Genomic DNA, 21,226 nt, shown 5'->3' with positions numbered 1-21,226 from the left:
AAAATCTACTTTTAGCACTGTTTGTATCTACCAATAAAAATGTGTTGTTTTTAGAATAAAATCAGCTAGGAGTTTCTAAAGGGTGTGCATATTTAAATAACACAAAATATCTGAACTGTGTTCTCACACCTGACAAACGTGGTGAGACCTGTGGCACTTCTCAGGGCTGCAGCTATAGAAAGGTGACATCAGCTCTCTCCTACAGAGACCTGGTGTTTTAACAAGAGACTTTTGAGCTGAACCTGAACACAGGCCAGAGTTCTGTGTCACCAACCCATTCAATGTGTCTGTGGGTCAGAAGCAAAGAATAATCTTGTAGATAGCTTTAATTAATCAAAGCTTTGTTGAAAGAGTCCAGAAAGCTCATCTTGGAGATGCTGTGTCAGAGGTTTCCTTGCATTATTTCAGTTTATGTGACAAGCCCCATCCTCAGGTGTGTCATGATACTCACTTTACACTGACTAAATGGAAAAACAACCCCTGTAATGAAGTCCTGCTTCATGTCTCGCTGTTCTGAGACATTAAACAGAGTTGATCATCTTCCTTATTTGTTCAGTGGCTAAGCAGGTGAGGGACTTTTTGTCTCTGGAAAGAACCTGATGAATAGGGGATCACAAAGGGCTCTTGCTGCCACTGACTCACACTCACTTCAGGTTTGTGAGACACCCCTTGTCTCAGAGCTGGCCCTAGTTTAGACCTGAGAACAGAATTTTTCATGGAGGAGAAAATTAGGTTCCGTGGCTTCCAGCACAACTGGCATGGGCACAAGATTTCTTTTTTGGATTACTGTAACTTCACATGTGCTCTTCTGGCTTTTAGTGCACTAAACCACTTTCAGTGGTCCTCATGGGTTGGTTGTTCGCATGACATAGCACACATTTGTGTAACCTGAACTCACACTGCTCTTGAGCAAATGATAACTGCTTCCCTGGTTGGTTTTTACATCACAATTCTCCATTCAGGTAAAGCTTCTCTGCATGTTGCTTCTTAAGAGTACCCTGCTCATGCATTTAAATTTTCTTTTTCTGTGAACACATCTTTGTGGATTGTCCAACATCATGTGTGGTATTAGTTTATGGACATTTCTGGTTTTTGTGGTTCAAAAGATGGATGAGACTTTTGGAAATGCATCCATCTTCAGTTTCTCTGAGCCAGAAGTTTCCCTTTGCAAAACTGCATTCTTTTGGAACAGTTCCTGTGCATATGTTGTCTGTCTGTAATGCTATCAGTAGATACTGTCCATTTGAGAACATTACACCTCGTTCCTTCCCAAAGACACACCACACTTTTGTGCCAAGTTTCCAGTAGGCTGCAGCCAATACTCTGGTTTTTAACACTGAAATCCCAAAGGTAGCAGCACTAAGAGGAGGTGGCAGGCTCTTCTAGGTTGTTTCTACAGACATGCCCAGGTGTTTCAGCCCTTGTGAGATTCAGTTCTGTGTGTACTCATTGTTACCAATGGCACTGAGAGCCAGGGTCTGAGCTTTGTGTCAGAAATGGATTTGGGGCTTTCTTGGGCTTATGTCTTATAGCAAAGAAAATTTCCAGTTAAATGTAGAGGAGAGCTTTAAATAGCAGTGGCCTGGTAATTGCTCTACCAACTTAGATGAAAGTATTACCTAGTGATTAAATGTTAACAGGTTTCATAAACAGCAAATGTCTTTAAGTTGACATAAAGAAGGCCTCTCTGGAGGTCACTGTAAATACCAGATTTATTGTGCCTCAATGGAGAATGTGCTGGAAATGGAAAGGGAAATGTCACTGTAGATTTTGAGAGTGCTTCGGTAAACCAGAAAGGTTGTTGGTGCCCACAGTAAAAAGCTTTTATCTCCTTGAACTAACTGTTGGCAAACCATATGTAAAACCTGGTAACCTTAACATTAACAAAATGTTCATTTTGCAGGTCAGACTATGATGACTGGAGACCAGCCCTGGCCAGCTTGCTTCAGCCTATCCCATTTCCCAAGGAGTGAGTTTGCACTGTTTCAGTATTTACTGCCTTGTTCTTGTTACTGCTTTTTTATGGTGAAATATACGTCAAGTGAAAAGGGATGGCAGCAGGAGCTTTGTGCCTCTAGCATTGATTTAGAAACTGAAGCTGATTTTGGCTGATGCTGAGGGATGTGAAGACCTCCCCACGTTCAGCTTCCTTCCCCATTTCTCTCAGATGATCCTGAACAGAAATCTGGTTAACTAGAGCCAGGCAGACAGGAAGGGAGGAAAGCTGGTGAGGAGGAGAGCAGAGTGAGAGATTCAGTGGGGGAGGAAGCTTCGCTGGCGTCACAGGCTCCTGTCATTTGGATTTTGCATTCAATGAAGGAGCTGCCCTACGGATCAGCCCAGCTCCCCTGGTAACCTCTTAATGAGCAGTGGTGTTTATAAAGTGCAGACCTCCATGGACAAAAATTACAACCTGTAATTGTACAATTTGCTGGCTTATCACATCCCCTGATGACCTGATGTCTCAAATCACAGAGGTCTAATCCTCCATGCCAGGTTACCTGGGCTACAGTGAGAGTTTGGAGATGGGTAACAGAGACATCATTACCTAAGTCTAACCTGAGTCTTGGGGGAGCTGTAAACCATACCATGATCCAAGGCACTTCACAAAATGGCCATTAATTGCTTTACTGATGTATGATGTTAATTAGCTGCGACCATAGCCTAATTGCCTTGCAATTAAGGAATACACCTGGCTCTTGGAGGTAGGCAAAACTCTGTAATTATATAATGGTACTGTAAGTCTTTTACTTTCTTCTGACCCAAAGCTCCCACTGATATTAGTCAGAGCCTTGTCTAAGACAGACTCAAAAAAAGCTACAAGTTTTGTTCCAAGTAATTTTCCCCTCTAGGTTAATGAAAGAGGCTTTATCTGATTTTTTTTAACTTTTATTTTTTGTCTTATGTGCTGCAGTTGCTTAGCAAGTCCTTTTATTATCTGGAAAGAACTGAAAAGTGCTTGTTTGGTTTTTTTGGGCTCTTTTTTACCCCCCTTCTCCTTTCTCTCAGATGCTCATACTCTTCTGTTTTCCATTTCAGGGCTCTCGCACATGAGAAATTCACAAAGTAAGTTTCTGGGGCTCCTTTGTTTTATTGAATAAATTCTTGTATTAGTCAATAATAGCAGTGATGCATTGTTCAGTATTGTGTCTGTAATGGCTTTTATCTGTGAAGGGCTGTAGGCATGTTCTGTTAGCAATAAAAAGTTCTCTTTGTAATTACAAAGGAGTTTGTCAATGCACATCTCAGAAACATTTTCTAGGCTATTGTGAGCAGACCCTGTCCTTGGTAATAACTTTTAGGCATCATGTTTCCCTTCTGTGGAAGGAGTTCAACTTGTTTCTCTCTAAATTGCATTAATATATATAATTTTAGGTGTTGTTCAAGAGAAATGTGATACTTGTGTAAATACTGCAACCAGCAACTGCTTATTCTTGTCCTTCTCATTCTTATTTTTTTCAGGGAGCTGAAATATGTGATTCAGAGATTTGCAGAGGACCCGAGGCAAGAAGTGAGTTTGTTGGCAGTTTACACAGAGCATTAGCTGGAGGGACTGCAACTGCACTTGTTCAGATCTCTCCTTAAGTAGCTTGTTCCAAAACACAGTGTGGTTTTACTCTGCCTAGGTCTCTAAGCAGTAGTGGCCTCTCAGGGTGGTTTATGTGTAAGGTTTATGTGTTGTCACCTCCTTGTCTGGCCTCAGTTGATGTTCTTGTTCTAAACTGAAAGATTTTTCTGTGGGGTCACTCAGAGCTTTTCATCTTCTGTACAAAAAAAAAATGGAAGCAAAATCCATGGGTCCACACAGCTTACAAAAGAAGAGATTTTTGTGTAGCTGTGTTTCAGCTCTGTTGTGTGCAAATGCCTGCAATTCTCATGAATTGGCAGCAGGAAGGGGGTGGGAGTGTTGCTGCAGCCTCGTGGTGCCTCAGAGCTGCACTCAGAGCCTGCTCAGCATCATCAGCTTTGGCTGAGTCACAGGGAACCTCTCATCCACGGTGATTCTTGCTTTTGGCACGAAGGCAGGAAAGCTCCCTCAAACTGTGGGTGAAGCTGTACCATCACTGCCCAGGACTCCTCATCTCCATGGGTTTAGCTCTTGTGAGCAGTAGTTACCCTTGCCAGAAGAGACCTAGAATGGCACCAGGATTTCATCTGTCTCCAGAGTTCTGTGCCCTAAGGAAAGAATTTACCTCCCCCCCCACACACACCTCTCAAAAAATTGAAATGGAACATCTCTTTCTTCTAGTGAAGGGGGGAAAAAAGAAAAGGAAAAAATAAAGCTTAATTATGACTTCTCTATTAAATTGTGGGACTAAATATAGTAATCTCTACAGTGGGCCAAATTTAGACTAATGGTTGCTCACTGGTGCCAGTTTTCCAGTGCAGCTTCCGTGCTCTGTATCCCTGTTGAGTTTTCCCTGTGGATTTCCTTCACCCTGACTCTGGTTGAATTTTATTAGAGCAGGAGTAATAAGAATTGTTAATTATTGGAATGAGCAAGGCATCAGCCACCACATTTGGTATGCAGATCACATCAGATGTATAGACACACATGCTGGGAGGACAGGGGGAAAATGACAGAAGCTGGGAAATCTGTGGGGTTTTTCTGTTTGGATTTTTGGTGATGTTTTTTTCCAAGTGAAAGGAGCTGTTCTAGATTAGAGCCATTTTGTGTTTGATTTGTGTAAAGGGCCATGCAATAAGGGATGGTGCAGCTTCCCTCTTGGTTATGCTGAGAAAATGGGTTCTGGGAGGGGAGACTGGCCTGCAGCTCTGCAGATTGGAATATTAACCGTGGGATTTCCAGCAGTCCCTGGTTCTGCAGTTCCCTTTGGCCTGGTGTGGGAGATGCTGGTGGTTATTGGCAGGAGCTGTAACCTTCCCAATGTGTTCACTTCTTGGCAGGTGCACTCGTGTTTGCTGAGTGTGAGGGCTGGCAAGGACGGCTGGTTCCAGCTCTACAGCCCTGGGGGAGTGGCCTGTGATGATGATGGAGAGCTCTTTGCCAGTATGGTAGGTGTCTGCAGCAATGGGAGTTCACAAACTTTGCAATAAGTAACTAATGTCTAGTCAGCAGTAACAGGATTTACTTGTTTTTGTCAAAAAATAAATTATCAAAATCACTATTTTGTTAACCATGAGTGTTCACTAGAAAATCCAGATCTTTCTGCCCCCAAATCCATTGACCTCCCTTGCAGTCACAGTTTGGTTATTAGCACATTACTGTTCTCTTTTTGAACCTTGGCATGTTTTCTCACTGGTAATGTAATACACAAACCAAATTTGTGCATATGTATGTATTTCTGTACTTACAAATATCTGTCTTTGTATAAAAAAACTCTCACAGAGAACATGGAAAAGTGGGAGACAGACTGTTCTGTACATCCACACCTATAGTTTACATTTGTAGGCTACCCTGGAATTTAAAACCAACAGTTACATTGGTTTAATCAAGGGATGGATGGATAGATATAAAAAGGTGTTACCAGTGTCTCTGCATTGTTGTGAAGAGGTGTAATTAGAAACCAGCATTCCATTTCCAGCAGTTATTTCTTTTGTAACTCTGAGAAGGGCTAGACAGAAAATAACAGGTTTTAATCAGTGATGTGATTTAAGCACATCACTGTCTTCCTGTGCCTCCTGGGTCAAGCCACTCTCTGTACGAATTCTCCATATACCAAGTAAGATGGAAATTATATTACTGCCTTTCCCTGGCAAGGGGGAAAACATTTGTTGAAGTTGGCTTTGTGAAGTGACTTTCTGCACTTTGTGCATCTCCCACATGCTGAACATTTTGGGACGTAAAGAACATCAGTGTCTGTCTATACCCTGAAATTCAGATGGATCAGTTACCTCTGAAACTGATAATGGAAGAAGAGTGTTTACAAAAGGTTTCACCCCTCTTCACTGTTCATCTGTCTTTTATCTTTGAAAAGAAAATTTCTTCAGAACTGTATCATTTCTCCTGAGAGCCATTCAGGATATTTATGAGCATCAGGAGATGGCGTGCATGAGAAAGCACAATGCTAACACACATTAATATGCAGCACTCTGTGCCCTTTGCAAGGATGTTGATAAATACTTAAAGAGCTGCTAACGACTAACCATAAAGTTGGAAAAACACCCTGTTCTGAGATGCATCTAATGTTACTTTACTGTCAGTGTCAGTATTTTCCATTTCTCAAGAAAACCTCTAAAAAAACTTAATGAAAACTGCATGAAATGAAATCTCTTTTGGCTTGGAGGTTCACATTTTAAAGGCCACCTGAGCTGATGGATGCTTAAGGAAAAAAAGATTTTCTGTTTTTCTAAAGAGCTTGCTGATAATGAAGCCATGATTCACATAGAATTGACCTCATCATGGCATGGTTGTGATATTTTAGCAGTATTGAACATAGTGCAGGCAAAGCCATGAGCCAGGGGGGCCACAGAATGCATTTACAAGGTTATTGTAGGGTAGTGCTGATGTTGAGTCCACATAATGGAGCTCTTCCTGCCTAGGCTGTTGGAAGATGCAAATTCTCACATAGTGCTTTTCAGCAAATGGTGAATCGGCCATCTGGGTTATGAAATAAGACTTTCTTCCATGAGCCCAGCATTTAATGTCTAAGGGATTTTCATTGGAAATAATATGACCAACTTATTTTCTGAGAAGAGACATATTTGATTTGTACGAGTGGCTTTGCATTTCCGCCATAGGCGTTACTATGTGGTATCACATGGGGCTTTCTGGAGCTTTCAGAGAGTCTGCACAACAGTTTTGTCAGCTCAGGGACTTGAAGGAGTGCCACTCAGGGCACGTTCTCAGCAGTCCTTTCCTTTCAGGGAAAACTGAGCAAAAGAGAAAGCAGGATAAGAGCATGAAAACTCATGAAGTCTCTGACTTAGTGCTTAGGACTGCTGGATTTTCTCAAAGCAGCCCTTCCTTTCCCAGTCAGGTCCTGTGTGTTCATCCTGAACAGGTGAATTTGTCTGTCAGCAGCCCTTTTCCAGGACCAGCAGATTGCCAGCAGCAGTGCTTTTTACCTAGACACCCATCCCACAGAGCCCTTGCTCCCCAGCTGGCATTTCCAGAGAAACCCAAGCGCAAACAGATGCGAGAGCAAAACCCCCAGTGCTTCCCCCGGGGCTGGGGTCATCGGGTTACTGGGAATGGGGGCAATTGCACAGCTGCTCTGATGGTTCCTGGGGCGCCTCTCTCAGGCTGTCAGCTGGGCTCTTTTATGGAGTAAAACTTCCCATTCCCTCAGATCTCACTGGGCATCATCTTCTTCGAAAAGTCACTTCCATTCAGCAGCAAAGCTGTTGAGACACTACAACCCTAACTATAAAGAGGAGCCTTCATTCCTTTAGGTTTATTGCAAATAAGTAACACTTTTTGACTGTTCAACAATATTCCTTCCAGAGGTATATGTGTTTCTTAGGCCTACACCCCTAATTTTACCTCTGTTTCTTGCATAGGTTCATATTTTAATGGGATCCTGTTATAAAACAAAGAAATTCCTGCTTTCACTGGCTGAAAATAAATTGGGACCTTGCATGCTGCTGGCTTTGAGGGGTAACCAGACGATGGTAGAGGTAAGCCCTAAAAATGTGTGGTCATGAGTAGTGTTCAGGTTCCCAGTGCCTTTCCCAGAACTGGCTCTAGCAGGGGTCAGGTTTGTGTTGTGTCAAACACCAGTGGCTGGTTGTTGTTGTTTGAATTAAGGGGAACAGAATATTGTTGTTCTGTAGATATGAGTGTGAATTAAGTGAAAGGTGGGTGCATGAATTTTTGGAGAAAGAGGTTGTTTGCTGTAATGCAGCTGCAGAGGCTAGGATGGGAAATAAATGGCCATGGTGCAGTAGGCTGTGGTGAGACATCACAATTCACAACCACAAGGCTTTTCCATGATGAAATGCCTGATTCTTGTCTTCCCACCTGCAAAATGATCAGTGCACAGGAAGTCCCTTTATAAAACCTTATTTGCTTGCGTTAATACACATTTTTTTATGCTTATGATTTGTTATTTTTGTTGTGCTAATAGTTTATATATATATTTCTGGGCTTCATAAGAGGAGTTTCTTGATAAATGTCATTATCAGCAGAAAGAGAGTGGATAAATAGATGGAAAGAGTTAGTTTTTCATTGACTTAGATTTTTGCATGTTAATTTAATCCAGTAAATAAAGGAGCATGCTGCATGCATTTGAATATAATGTTGCTGGATTTTTTTTTTCTTCATTAAAAATAATTGAAATTGTGGAGGGAATAAAAGCTTTGCATTTTAATTGCAATGGCATGATACTTAGCTGAAAAGGAAAAGCAGTGTGGAGAGACAGCTTGTGTCCTAAATCTGTGTGACCCACTGGGCTCATCCCTTGGGATCTGCCTTGTTCCTGGCTTCCCCAGGGTGAGCTGGGGGTGTTCCCAGTGAGGTGGGGATGTCCTGGCCACAGAGACAGCCCCCAGCAGCTTCTCCTGGAGCCCCTGTGCCCTTCACCCATCCTGCCTCGTGGGCTGGGTGCACCACACACGTGTTCTGCTTGCACAGAAACCCCAGCACTCAGGGATGGAAAATCCCTGGGTGTGCCAATGCCCAGCCCAGCCCCTGGACCTGGGAAATACTGGATCTGTTCTGGAGAGGGCTGTGGCATGGAGCCATCTCCCAGCTCTGAGGCAAATAATTGCATGTCTCAGAAGGAATGAGCACTAATGGGGAGCAGGATAGACAGGCTGGCTTTTGGAGATTACTCTTCATTCTTTACAAATAAAAAACTAATTTTGTGTGTTGGAAGTGGCATAAATATTGCTATGATATCTTCTACTCTAACCTCCTTATTGCATGCTCTAAAAACTTAGCCAGGAATTTAAATTGCCATCCCCAGTGCAATTAGGATATTTGAAAGAAATGGAATGAAAGCCCTGCACTGACCACTCTCCTTTTGTTCTGTTGCTAGATTTTGTGTTTGATGCTGGAATACAACATCATTGACCACTCTCCTTGTGTTCTGTTGTTAGATTTTGTGTTTGATGCTGGAATACAACATCATTGACAATAATGACACCCAGCTCCAGATCATCTCCACCCTGGAAAGCACAGACGTGGGAAAGAGAATGTATGAACAGCTGTGTGAGAGGCAGAGGGAGTTAAAGGAGCTGGTATGTCACCCTGCACACATTGCCATAGCACACTGGGCTCTGTGCTCTCCACAAATGGAGGTACAAAAGAAAGACAAGCAGGGTGTGAAATTCCCAGTTAACAACAGGATGGGAGCAGTCCTCAGAGGGTTTCACTGTGAATATATATACTGTGTGATATTTACTGACGTGACTAATCCCATACTATGTTTATGAATGATATCCAATAACCTGCTTAGGATCCCTGTGAAGGAATAAAGGTGAAACCCTGCTGTCTCAAGATCTTACAAGTCAGCTTGTCAAATTCTGCCACCTTTTGACGTATGAGTAGCAAATGGTTCTGGTGCTGGCCAGCATTTCTGAATGCTCTGGCATTCACAGCATTTCACTGAGATGGTCTTTAGGTCCAGTTCTCAGAGCTAGAGCCCACAGAAAAAGATTCTTCCTGATTTTAAAGAGAGGCCCTACAGATTTAAAATGGGCCTGCCCGCATGAGCACTTTTTCACCTAGGCAAACATACCCACAAACTTCCTCTTCCCTCTTGCACATTTATATTTGTCTTTAACCCCTTCTCCCAGCCTGAAAAGTAGATGCTTTTTTTTTGAAGTCAAGCAAATTATTTTATCAGCTGGGCTATCTTAACCCCTTTGCTCACTTTGCCCAGCATTTTAAAGCTGTTTCCTTTTAAGTGAAATTAGCCAAATGCTGTCAGGCTGAAGCAGACAAAGGGCATGAAGACCCACTTAGCTGTGGTTAGTGGATGTCCCCAGGGACACAAGAGGCTCACTCAGGGCAGGGGAAGCAGGGATGAGGTGGAAGGGCTGGCAGGAAGCTTTGAAATGGGAGCAGGGTTAGTGCTAGTGAGGAGCTTGCTGTACTTTAGTGAGTCTGAAATGTAGAATGGCAGCTTGTTTGACCAAAATATCTTCTCTTTTACAGCAAAGAAAAGGTGGCCCCACAAGGTTAACACTGCCATCCAAGTCCACAGTAAGTTAATCATGTCAATAGAAAAACACCTTTGTCTTTCCATATTTAAACACTTGATTTATGTTTGCCATGTGGCACAGTGGTTTTGGGCAGTTAGTGGGGAGCCATTGCACTTGCTCTGTCAACACAACTTGAGTTTACACAACTAGGTCACATTTCTGCTCTTGGGTCTGTGCAGCAGTTTCCAACCCCAGCAGCAGGCTGTCACATTTATAGTGCTGCTCAGATTTGGAATGGCAGCTCTGGGGACAGAGTTTTGCATTACAAAGGCAAACTTCACAATGTCCAGTTCTGGATTTTAGTCATGGAAGTCTCAAAGAGACCCAGCACTATTGCATTTAAGCTTGGTGCAAACCCAGAGTAACTTCACTGAGGCCAGGTAATGGTTCTGAGCACAGGTGGGACCTGGACCTTATGGTTAAATCTCCATGATGTTTAAAAACCCATCTTCAGCATTTGCTCTGACACTGAGGCCTTTGTGTCTTACAAGGATACACAGGCAAAGGACATTTTTGTCCTAATGTTTGGACAGATTTTTCCCAGGGTGTGTGAAGCAACGCTGCCACAAGAGCCCAGCTGCTTGCCAAACAAACAGAAACTGCTCTGTGTGGCTCTCTGTTACTGTAAACAAGTGGAGCAGTTGTGCAACTCGCTCTGGTTACCAGTATCTGTGACACTTCCAGGCTGGGCACCCACAACCTCCCTCACCAATCCCTGTTCTCCTTCAGGATGCAGACCTGGCCCGCCTGCTGAGCTCGGGCTCTTTTGGGAATCTGGAAAACCTCAGCCTGGCCTTCACCAATGTGACAAGTGCTTGTGCTGAGCACCTCATCAAACTGCCTTCGCTCAAGCAGCTGAACCTGTGGTCAACTCAGGTGAGTGCTCTGCAGCTGAGGCTCAGGGCAGGAACCAGTGCTGACTAATTCTGAAATTCCACACTACGTCAGCACAAGAAGAGTGTGTGTAGAGGCTTGCTTAGATGACTTTGTCCTCCTGCTATTTTTACAGGGCCTTCCTGTGGTTTAGCTCATCTTGGCAGCTGATTTTTTTTTCTCTTCGCCCCTTTTTTTTCTCAGATTTTTAATTTTTGTTTTATTTTTAGTTATAAATTGTTGCTGCTGTCTTGGGTTGAATGTTCCATTTTGGCATAGTTGCTGCTGTGTGCTGAGTAGAACCTGTGCTGCTGTTCATCTGGGAAATGCTTCTGCTTTTACCCAGTTAGGATGAAAAAATGATGCTGCAGCTCACATGGTCAAGCAAAGCACAGTCTGCAGTTTAGGCAGTGAATTGCTTGAAAGCTGATCAACCCAACAGCAACAAAAAGAAACTCAGATAATGAATAAGTAGAAGGAAATTATAATGAGAATGTGATTATTTTCTAAGCAAAAAACCCCCAAGTTAACTGAACAAATTACTCAGCTGTTGACTGAAGGAACGTCTAAAATTAAATTTTTTCTTCTATGTTTCCCTGCTGGTTTTGCCCTCTGAGGTTCTCCACTGAATAGGTTTTCCCCATTTTCTGTTAGCACCTATTTATAGTGCTCACTGAAAATGCAATTATTGTCAGTGCAACCACAGAAAGCAGCATTTTTTTACCAAAATGTCATGTAAATATTTTGTTTTGTTTTGTTTTCTTAAGTACTTTGTATCCCAGAAATATCCCTTTTCTTTTTTTATGGGGAATATGAAGTAGAAACTGATTGCTTGCTTGTTTTAACTGTTTGTATGTCCTCCACATTTGTCTTAACAATGTAACTTTTGCATCTGAGAAACTTAGATGCTTTTTGTTCAAAATGAGTTTGATTTTACTGAACAAAGAGCCTGCTTTTTGTGAAGGGTTTTTTTTTTTTATTAAAAAGGAAAAGAAAAGGGTTTAGATTCCATTTTATTTTGCGATATCCTGGTTTCCATTAATCTAGAATTTAGAAACAGCAGAAACCAAGTGGGTCAATAGAACAATTACCAATCAATAGTGCATTGTTCTTGAGACCAAAATAGCTAATTAATACCACTTGCACTGTGCTTTTTTTGTGTGATGTGGTTGGGAACTGGCTGAGGCTGCCATAACCATCGTGTATAGCCTGGGTGGGAGCCCACTCGTACAAAGTCCAGGCTTCAAAGGCACCAGTCTAATTAGGAGATGGCCTGTGGTTAAGTGCACACAAGTCACTGCATTTCTCTGTTCCCTGCCTGCGAGACAGAGATCACAGAATCACATAATGGGAATAATGAGGTTGGAAGAGACCTCTAAGATCATCAAGCCCAACCTGTGCCCTAACACTTCAACTAGACTATAGCACCAAGTGCCATGTCCAGGCTTTTTTTAAACACATCCAGAGATGGTGATTCTGCCACTTCCCTGGGAAGAGCATTCCAGTACTTTATTATTCTTTTGGTGAAAAATTTCTTCCTAATATCCAACCTGTACCTTCCCTGACATAGCTGGAGACTGTGACCTCTGGTTCTGTCAGAGACTGACCCCACCTGCCTACAACCTCCCTTCAGGAAGGTGTAGAGAGCAATAAGGTCACTTTTAAGCCTCCTCTTCTCCAGGCTAAACAGCCCCAGCTCCTTCAAATGTTCCTCACTGGGCTTGTTGTTCCAAACCCCTCACCAGCGTTGTTGTAGATAAAACTCTTTGCTTTCTCTGCTGTCATTGGCGATGGCAGTGAGCAATGGAGGGCTTGGTCCAACCCCATATCCACAGCCCAGTTTGCACTGAGGTTCTTGCAGAGGGGTGGGTGCCTCAGCTTGTGCCTGACCCAGCTGTGCTTGTACCCCAGTTCATGTCTGACCCAGCTGTGCTTGTACCCCAGTTCACGTCTGACCCAGCTGTGTTTGTGCCCCAGTTCATGTCTGACCCAGCTGTGCTTGTGCCCCAGTTCACGTCTGACCCAGCTGTGTTTGTACCCCAGTTCATGTCTGACCCAGCTGTGTTTGTACCCCAGTTCATGTCTGACCCAGCTGTGCTTGTACCCCAGTTCATGTCTGACCCAGCTGCGCTTGTACCCCAGTTCATGTCTGACCCAGCTGTGTTTGTACCCCAGTTCATGTCTGACCCAGCTGTGTTTGTGCCCCAGTTCATGTCTGACCCAGCTGTGTTTGTACCCCAGTTCATGTCTGACCCAGCTGCGCTTGTACCCCAGTTCATGTCTGACCCAGCTGTGTTTGTGCCCCAGTTCATGTCTGACCCAGCTGTGTTTGTACCCCAGTTCACGTCTGACCCAGCTGTGTTTGTACCCCAGTTCATGTCTGACCCAGCTGTGTTTGTGCCCCAGTTCATGTCTGACCCAGCTGTGTTTGTACCCCAGTTCATGTCTGACCCAGCTGTGTTTGTGCCCCACAGTTCGGCGACGCGGGGCTGCGGCTCCTGTCCGAGCACCTCACCATGCTGCAAGTGCTCAACCTGTGTGAGACCCCCGTGACAGACGCTGGGCTGCTGGCACTGAGCTGTGAGTGACAAACGGGCTCTGTGGGACACTTGGGTGGCCTCTGAGGAGTTTGTGTGTGTTTGGGCAGGGGGTGGATCTCTCAGTGCTACAGCGCTGCTTCTGCAGCGGTTTAGGACAGGCTGTGGCTGTGTTTGGGTTTGATCTCCCCTCCTCACTGCCCTGTCCTGCAGCTGTCCAGCTGTGGGATGGTGACCTGAGCCTGATGGCACTGGGTGGCTTCGTGTGGTCAGGGATGGTGACCTGAGCCTGATGGCACTGGGTGGCCTCGTGTGGGCTTCGTCTTCCTGAGCTACTCTAGAACCTCTAGATACTCTAAAACTTGCCTCTGGCTTCACTGATGGCTCCTGTCCCCATCTCACGTGGTCACCTGTTGCCCAGGGACTTTCTAGATTTCTTCCTGTGGGTATCCCCTGTGGGTGGGCCCTGCCTTTGTTCTGCAGGAGGTGAAGATTGCAAAGCCACCTGGCAGCTTCTCTGTGCAGCAGGTTCCCTACTCCTCCTGGCACTTTTTGTTCCTTTGTTTTTGGGGAAGTGAAACCCTGCCTGTTCTTGGTTTAAACAAGGCAAGGCAGAGTGAGGCATGCAGGATTCCCTGAGCACTGAGAGGAGCTCAGTGTGCTGGAGTGAAACTCCCTCCTGGTCCCAGCAGTGCATTACAAACCTCTCTGCTGGGTTTGGAGGGCTGCTTTAATAGGCTCGATCCTACGCAGACGTGCCAGACAGGCCAGTAGTTATGGCTCATCTTAGGAAACTATTCTGCTAAGTACTGGAGCCTAAAATGGGAATGGGGGGAGGAGAGGGAGGACTGCCAGATCAGCATGGCCCCTGTGAGCACCATGCAGAGCACTGAGAACGGGCACTATTCAGAATAATGTGCAGGAAACCGATTATGAGAAGTTGACTGAACTCCTTTGAAGTCAGCAGTCTTAACCATATGCTTAATGGCCCTTCCTAAATAGGGACTTTTTCCTGGATGAGGGCCCAAACAGCTGTTTATCCATTTGTATTTCTATATTTTATGCTATTCAGCTTTTTCCTGGGAGTGCTGCACATAGTCATGTCTTGTTTATGCTTTGGCCTACTGCAAGCATGATATTTTAAGAAAATGCAGCATGATCATAAATATATGTGTGTTTTCTCTTGCAGCCATGAAGAGCCTGTGTAGTTTAAATATGAACAGCACCAAACTTTCAGCGGATACCTACGAAGATCTCAAGGTATTTGTGAATTGCATCCTCTAAAGATGAGAAGTGTCTGTAGCAAGAGATGTAGGGAGAAGTGACCCTGTGGCATGGGTAGCATGAAAGTTATCTGAAGAGGGTGAAGCGGGTTATTTTGTGGATATAATGATTGAAAGCAGCATTGTGAGGTTGCTGGACCCAGGAAACATTTAATATACTGAATGGAGAAGTATGAGATAGAATCAGCAGCTCAATCTTTTCGCCTGTGCTATCAACAGTAAAGGCTTTATCAGTAAAAGTTTCATAAATTGATTGTTTCTGATGAGGATACAGAGACAGGTGCAATCTAGTGCACACCATATCCTGTACTATTAACAGGACCAAAAGTAACTTGGGTGAACAGTATTGTCAAGCTTTGATTTGGAAAGTAAAGTGAGAACTGAAAGCATCAAGGAAGATGCAAATTTATCTTGACACCTCTAGGACTGGAAATGGGCTCTGAGCAGAAATGTCTGCACAGATGCCCAGTTCTGAAATTTGACATGTAATGTCTGGTTTTACTGTGAGTTTATAACCACTTAGGCAAAGTGGTGTAAAGAACCAGGATGCAGCCCCAGGTGGTTTCAGAGCTTGCCTGAGATGTGTTGGCTTTCATGACTTCACGTGGACTTTGCTTTCATTCTGATGGTGTGTGAGCTGCATCTCCCAAAATCTTACCTTAGAGACCCAAGGACTCAAGATGAAACTTGACATTTGCTTGTCTTAGATGTTGAAACAGATTGGGCCACGTTTACTTAAAAGGTCACAACCTTGGGTTGAGTTTGGAACTTGAAGAAGTCCTGTAACTGCTCTGCTTTCAAAATTCACTGCAAACATCTATCTTTGGTTCTGGCTGTGGAGCCAGGGCTCCCCCAGGGACTCAGCTGCAATGCTGCTTGCATGGAGTTTTCAAGATCAAGTTTTAAAAACTTGTGTCACAATTGTATATGCAAAAAAGTCCTTGGAATTAACAGCTGGCTTGCAGATGGGTTCACACAATGGAGCTTGTATCAGGCCCCAGGCATTTACAAACAATCAAGGTCAATGCTGTATTTGGCCCAGGGCTCTGAAATTGCATCCATGAAAGGCTCCCCTGGTCCCACCCCTGCTTCTGAGCCCCTTTGCCACTCGCTTCTTACTGAAACTCACATTTTCCTAACTGGTTCCCTCTGCTCTGGTATGGCATTAATAGTCCTTAGCAGCCACAAAAGAAAGTGACTTGCCAGGGCAAACAGCAAAACTGCCTGTGAGCAAAGTCCTGATGATTGCAGAGAATTCAGAAAGCTGAGAAAACAGGCAGGCATCACTTCTTCCCCTTTCACCTCTTTCATTGCAATTTATCTTGGTGGCCATTATTTTAGGGCTCTGTGTGTGTTCAAAGGTTGTAGTTTCTCTCCCTGGGGCACATGGTTGTAGGTTTGTTAAGAGCAGCTCAGACTTCAAAGAACCTATTTTTGATACAGATCTTTCCTTCTTCTCACGTTGGTCTGCCAGAGCATTTGGGGCACAAGCCAGTGATGACATTTCCTCTCAGCTCCATCCCCCAGCCCACTAAACACGCTTGCACACACACAGACACCCACATATGTACCAGGCAGGCTGAACCAGACAATAAATAAACACCCACTACTGAAGTCATTATTGCCTAACTGAAAAATTATTTGCTGGCAGTGTCTGTAGGATTATGAATAGCTCTTATCAAAATACGCGCGCACATAAATCAAGGAGTGAGGTAATAATGACTCCTAGAAACTTCCAAGTCCTCAATTGTGCCCTGGCCTAATTAAATGTGTTTATTTGTTTTGAGAGAATTAGCCATGCAGTTATGGTCAGGGAGCATGGAAAGGGGATCGATGAGTAGGAACAAACAGCTGATCCCCATCTGCCTCGTGTGGGGTGATCCAGGAATGATATGGCCAAAAGCACTGGAGTTGTGGAAGGGAGACCACAAAGACACCGAAAGTTGCTAATGCTCCATGAGTTGTTTTAGTACATGAAGGGTGAAATCAGCAATGTGGAGGCTGAAGGAGGAACTTGTCTCTCTCTGCTGCAGTTTGAGTGCACCGCCTTCATGGCGAACGTTGGACAGACATGTTTTGCTAAGCATTTGCATAAAAAAATGAAGATGGGGGTTTGATGTGGACCTGGTGGCATGGGTTTTAGAGAAGGTGGGACTTAGTTCCATGTGTCTGTAAGGGCTGGGCATCCTGTTCCTTTGCCACACCCACATCCAGCTCACTGCTGAGCTCAGCACTGGGCCCAGGGTGTCACGCCTCTTTCTGCAGTTGGTGGTTGACACATCAACCCTTCCAGTTTGCTGGGAGGTGCTTTATCCCTTTAGCCCTCCTCCAGATTTGGATATGACCTCTGAATTGAGTAAGTCCAGGGGTTGTTTCCACACAGGAGCTCCCAGGCCAGGGAGCTGTGTGTGCCCTTTACCTCTCCTGGGCTGCCTGTCATCCTCACCAGCAGTGGGGCTCTGTGCTTTCCTAGCCAAGAGGAGGAGGTGCTTTCATCCTCTTTTGGGAGCCCACATTGAAAACACAAGTACAGTATTCAGAGCTGCACAGGTCCCAGGCTTGCTGTCTCACAAAAAGTCACAGGACACAAGGTTTTTCACAATCATCACCAACAACAGTGAGGCAAGGTGCTCTCCTTCCCCAGGAAGTTCCTCCACCCCTCCCTTCTCTATTCCTCCTCCAGATTTGGATACCACTGCTCTGTTGGATAAGCACAGGGAATGATCCCACACAAGAGATTTGACAGGAACTGTTTACCTGAGCCCTGAACACATTGTTAATTCTGACCTTTCCTTCCTCACAGGCTAAACTCCCCAACCTAAAGGAGGTGGACGTCCGCTACACCGAAGCCTGGTGAACTCTCCCTGCCTCCCACTCTTCTCTTTTGCTTCTTGTGAGAAGGAAAAGATTTTTAAAACAGACAGATTAAAACAAACCTGAAAATAACTTTTGGCCAATTCCTGTAGAGCAGTGAGTCTGGGGACTTGGTGGCAGGAGTTGTGGTTGTGGGGTAGCAGAGTGGAGTTGTGTGTGTTGGGAGGATGGGGCAAGCCTGGACCCCATCGGATTCTTTCAGCTTTGTGATTTCAGAATCGACAAAATTTAAATTGAAAAGGAAGGAAACAAACAAACAAACAAAAAAAAAGGACTTTGTAGCAGCAAGAGGATTATAAAGAGGAAAAAAACACCTTTGTGGATTTTATTTGCCTTTGTGTTTATGCCGTGTGGAGAAAAAAGATATATTCCTTTGTCCTTACTTACCTGGGTTTCCTTGGCTGGCACCCAGCCAGCCAGAACTCCTGTTTCACCAGTTTTGCTCCAGAAAATCAAACTTCAAAAATCTCAAGAGAAGAAAACCAAAACCAATATGATTTTCACCTCCCCTCATGTCCTTGCAGTTGTTATGCAAAGTAATTTTGTTGTACATAAGATTTACATAATGCACCTATTTAAGAAAATGGTTCACAAATAACAGGTCTGGGACCTGTCTTTTATTTATGAATTGTTAATTCTTTTACCCTTTTTTTGCGTATAGTACTGTATAAACTAGTTTGCTGTCTTGTTGTTATTATTTTTTTTTTTTTAAGGAAATGTCCTCCTTGAAGAATTGCCTTTTAGTAATGCAAACTGTATTATACTCCCTCTTTGTCAACATTCATCGCGTTGTCTTTTTGATTTCAAAATGCCTCAAATGTTATCAAATAGGAAGGAAAATCTTTATCAAGGGGGGCGTGGTTGTTGGGGAAGGGGGTGCAGGGATTAATAAAAGTCACAATTCCTTCCAAAGTCTGAAAATTTTCTTTAGTCTTTTAAGCCATGCCAGGTTTAAACACGGGAGATGGGGACAAGGCGTTTCTTTTGCCAATGGGGTGTTTGCAAACTGTAGATTTTACAAGTGGCCTCCGTTGTTTTCTGTTTACGTCCGATATTTCAAAACGAGGAAAAAAAGCTCTCCCTCCACTTTGTGCATCAGCTTTTTCTGGTTTGTTTTTTTTTTTCTTCCCCCCTCCCCTCATTCCTTCCCCTGTCCTGTGCCCCCCTCCCTGCCCTGTTCTGTGCACGCATTGTTCTGCATGTTCCTCTGGGGAGACTGAGGAAATCGCGGTGTTGCTGATCCGATAGCTCTGACCTGTCTGTAAATGTGACTGCTACATTTTTCAAATTCCACAGTTGCTTAGAAGATGATTTTTTAAAAATTGTGGTTTCTTTTATAACTATGCTGTTGACTTTTTTTTTTCATAATGAGCCTTCATTGTACAGAGCTGCTTATTTAAAAAAAATCAAACAAAAACAAAACAAAAAAGTTTTTTCCTCTGTTTAACACTTTTATTTTATTCTTCAGCACCTCAAGGTTTCACATACAGCCAATGTAATTTTTTATATAAATATATATATATATTTAATCTTATTCAATGGAAAGCCAAGCTTTTTTGTTCAGGTTTTTTTGTTGTTTTCTTTTTTTTAAGTTTTTTGCTATGTAGACAACCCCATCCCAAATGATGTTGTTTTTCTCTTTTTTTTTCTTTTTTTTTAAATAATGAAACAGAAATTGAGTCTAAACTCATGTAGTGTGTCAGGTTTTTGTCCCCCCTTCAAATCCCACACTGTATGAAGATGCAGTCTGGGAAAGAAGAAGAAGAAGAAAAAAAAAAAAAAAGAAGAAAAAATATGCCAACATTTTCCTTAGCACTGTTGCTTTTACCAATGGTTTACTACTACTGTTCTGTAGCTGTGTACAAAGAGATGTGAAATAATTTCAGGCAAAAATAAACTGTAAGTGAATATCTTTTAGCTGCGTGCTTTGTGTTTTCTTTGAAGGAGCCTTTGGCTGGCCGGTGATGTGGGGATGCTCTGGGAGAGGTGCAGGCTCCAGAGCAGGGGACCAGCAGGCAGCCAGGGTGTTTGCCACCCCTCCCCACGCTCCAGGAACCACCATGGAGGAGGAGGAGGAGAACAGCTGAGCTCTGTATGTCCTGTTTTGCATCCCTCCCCAAGCCTGTTTTGTGCACTGTCCCCAGTCCTTGAAAGGCTTAAGGGGTCCTTGCAGTGGTCATCAAAAGAGCTGCACTGGTGAGGGGGTTTCTTGCACTGTTGCCTGATGTAGACAATGAGGGAAGCACTGCGGCATCTCCAGGCTTGAGAGGGGTTTCTGTACATTAAGGTGTATTTTAGGGTTGCCTCCAAAAGCAGGGATGTGGTGTGTTTGTGTTCTCCTGCTGTCCTGGGTGAAGCCCTGCAGGGTGTGGGCTGGATGCCAGCAGGAGACCCAGCTAGAGCTCCACATCTCTGCCTCCATGGTCTGCACAGCTCCTGAGCTTCAGCTTTCAAACAAATGGGCCCCACTTGAAACCAATTCCTGCAGGTTTTCTGAGAGCTGCCTTTATCACCTGTGTTACCTGGCTCCTGTACTCTCACTTGTATCTGTATTTCTGTTCTGTTCCACAAAAGAGACTTCAGGACATGGAGAGACTTGAGGGTTTGTACCGTGCTTCCAGCCAAGCTAAGAAGTGCTCACAGGATGGCCCTTGATAAAGAGAATAACCTGCCTTATTTTTTTTTTTTCCTTCACTGAAATCAGGCAGCTGTAGCTGAGTCCATTGGGCTTTTTGGGTGTTTCCTCATGAGCAGTCACCACTGCATATGGGCTGTCCTGCCCTGGCAACAGCAAGGACTTCACAAAACCTTTCTGGACCCAGAAGAGCCAGAAATATTCCTGGGATGTTGTGTGAGGGACTGAAAAACGCCCCAAGGAAGGAGATTCTTAGGCCTTGGTGAGATGAAGGCATATGTTGGATACAGCTTCTCTTCCTGCTGTGGACAGTGACCCATCCCTGAGCTCCCCAGGCTCTGCCTTTGGGGGAAGTGGTGACAATGTTTGGGTTCTGCAGCCTCACCTGGATTATCAGCCCTGGAGAAGCCACAGAGCTTTGCTGAGATGCTGCGTGGGTGACCTGGAGTGAGCAGGGAATGGGAGTGTGTGAGATCCCCCTTCCAACACCTGTCCTGCTCTTGTCTTCTGCTGCAGTCTCCAAGGAACTCCTCCTTCGTGCTTCCTCCCTGCTCCTGACCCCTGAAACAGCAGAATCTCCCCCTGCCATGGCAGCAGGCTGAACAAAGTGAGACTGGAGGTGGTGAGAGTGGAGTTAAGTGACATGGGGCTTGGCTGGAGTCACCACTGTGCCAGGCAGCTGCCCTGGGTCTCAGCCCTGTGGCAGTGACAGAGCAGCCTGGTGAGGCTGTCCCAGGATTGTGTCTGAGTGAGGATTCTCTGTTGGTTACAGAAGGTGGAGATTAGACGTGCTGTAATAGAGATGCTGTGTCTGAGCTTGCACTCCGCATTTCCTGAGCTTTTTGCAGCAGAGCACTGGGCCTCGTGGCTGGCTGCTGGTTTCCCTGGATAATGATGCCTTTCTGCCTGTGCCC

The 21,226-nt window shown here is 44.4% G+C and overlaps 1 protein-coding gene across 1 annotated transcript in view; it reads left to right on the top strand.

Annotated features, from left to right (window-relative positions):
• Nucleotides 1–19,592, top strand: part of CMIP (c-Maf inducing protein) — a 130,524-nt gene extending 110,932 nt beyond the window's left edge. The window contains exons 11-21 of the mRNA XM_054269480.1: nt 1,904–1,969; nt 3,040–3,066; nt 3,463–3,511; nt 4,909–5,016; nt 7,465–7,581; nt 9,004–9,144; nt 10,064–10,111; nt 10,840–10,986; nt 13,458–13,563; nt 14,710–14,780; nt 17,607–19,592. Of these exons, the coding sequence (XP_054125455.1) occupies nt 1,904–1,969; nt 3,040–3,066; nt 3,463–3,511; nt 4,909–5,016; nt 7,465–7,581; nt 9,004–9,144; nt 10,064–10,111; nt 10,840–10,986; nt 13,458–13,563; nt 14,710–14,780; nt 17,607–17,660 (934 nt within the window). The 3' untranslated portion in view covers nt 17,661–19,592. The remainder of the gene's footprint in view (nt 1–1,903; nt 1,970–3,039; nt 3,067–3,462; nt 3,512–4,908; nt 5,017–7,464; nt 7,582–9,003; nt 9,145–10,063; nt 10,112–10,839; nt 10,987–13,457; nt 13,564–14,709; nt 14,781–17,606) is intronic.
• Nucleotides 19,593–21,226: the final 1,634 nt, after the last annotated feature.

Source organism: Melozone crissalis, unplaced genomic scaffold (assembly GCF_028551555.1).
Source record: "Melozone crissalis strain CALT ecotype California unplaced genomic scaffold, PUWL_Pcris_2 ptg000007l_1, whole genome shotgun sequence".
NCBI lineage: Eukaryota > Metazoa > Chordata > Aves > Passeriformes > Passerellidae > Melozone > Melozone crissalis.
The sequence above is the reverse complement of the archived record's forward strand: the minus strand, read 5'-3'. Positions and strand labels throughout refer to the sequence as shown.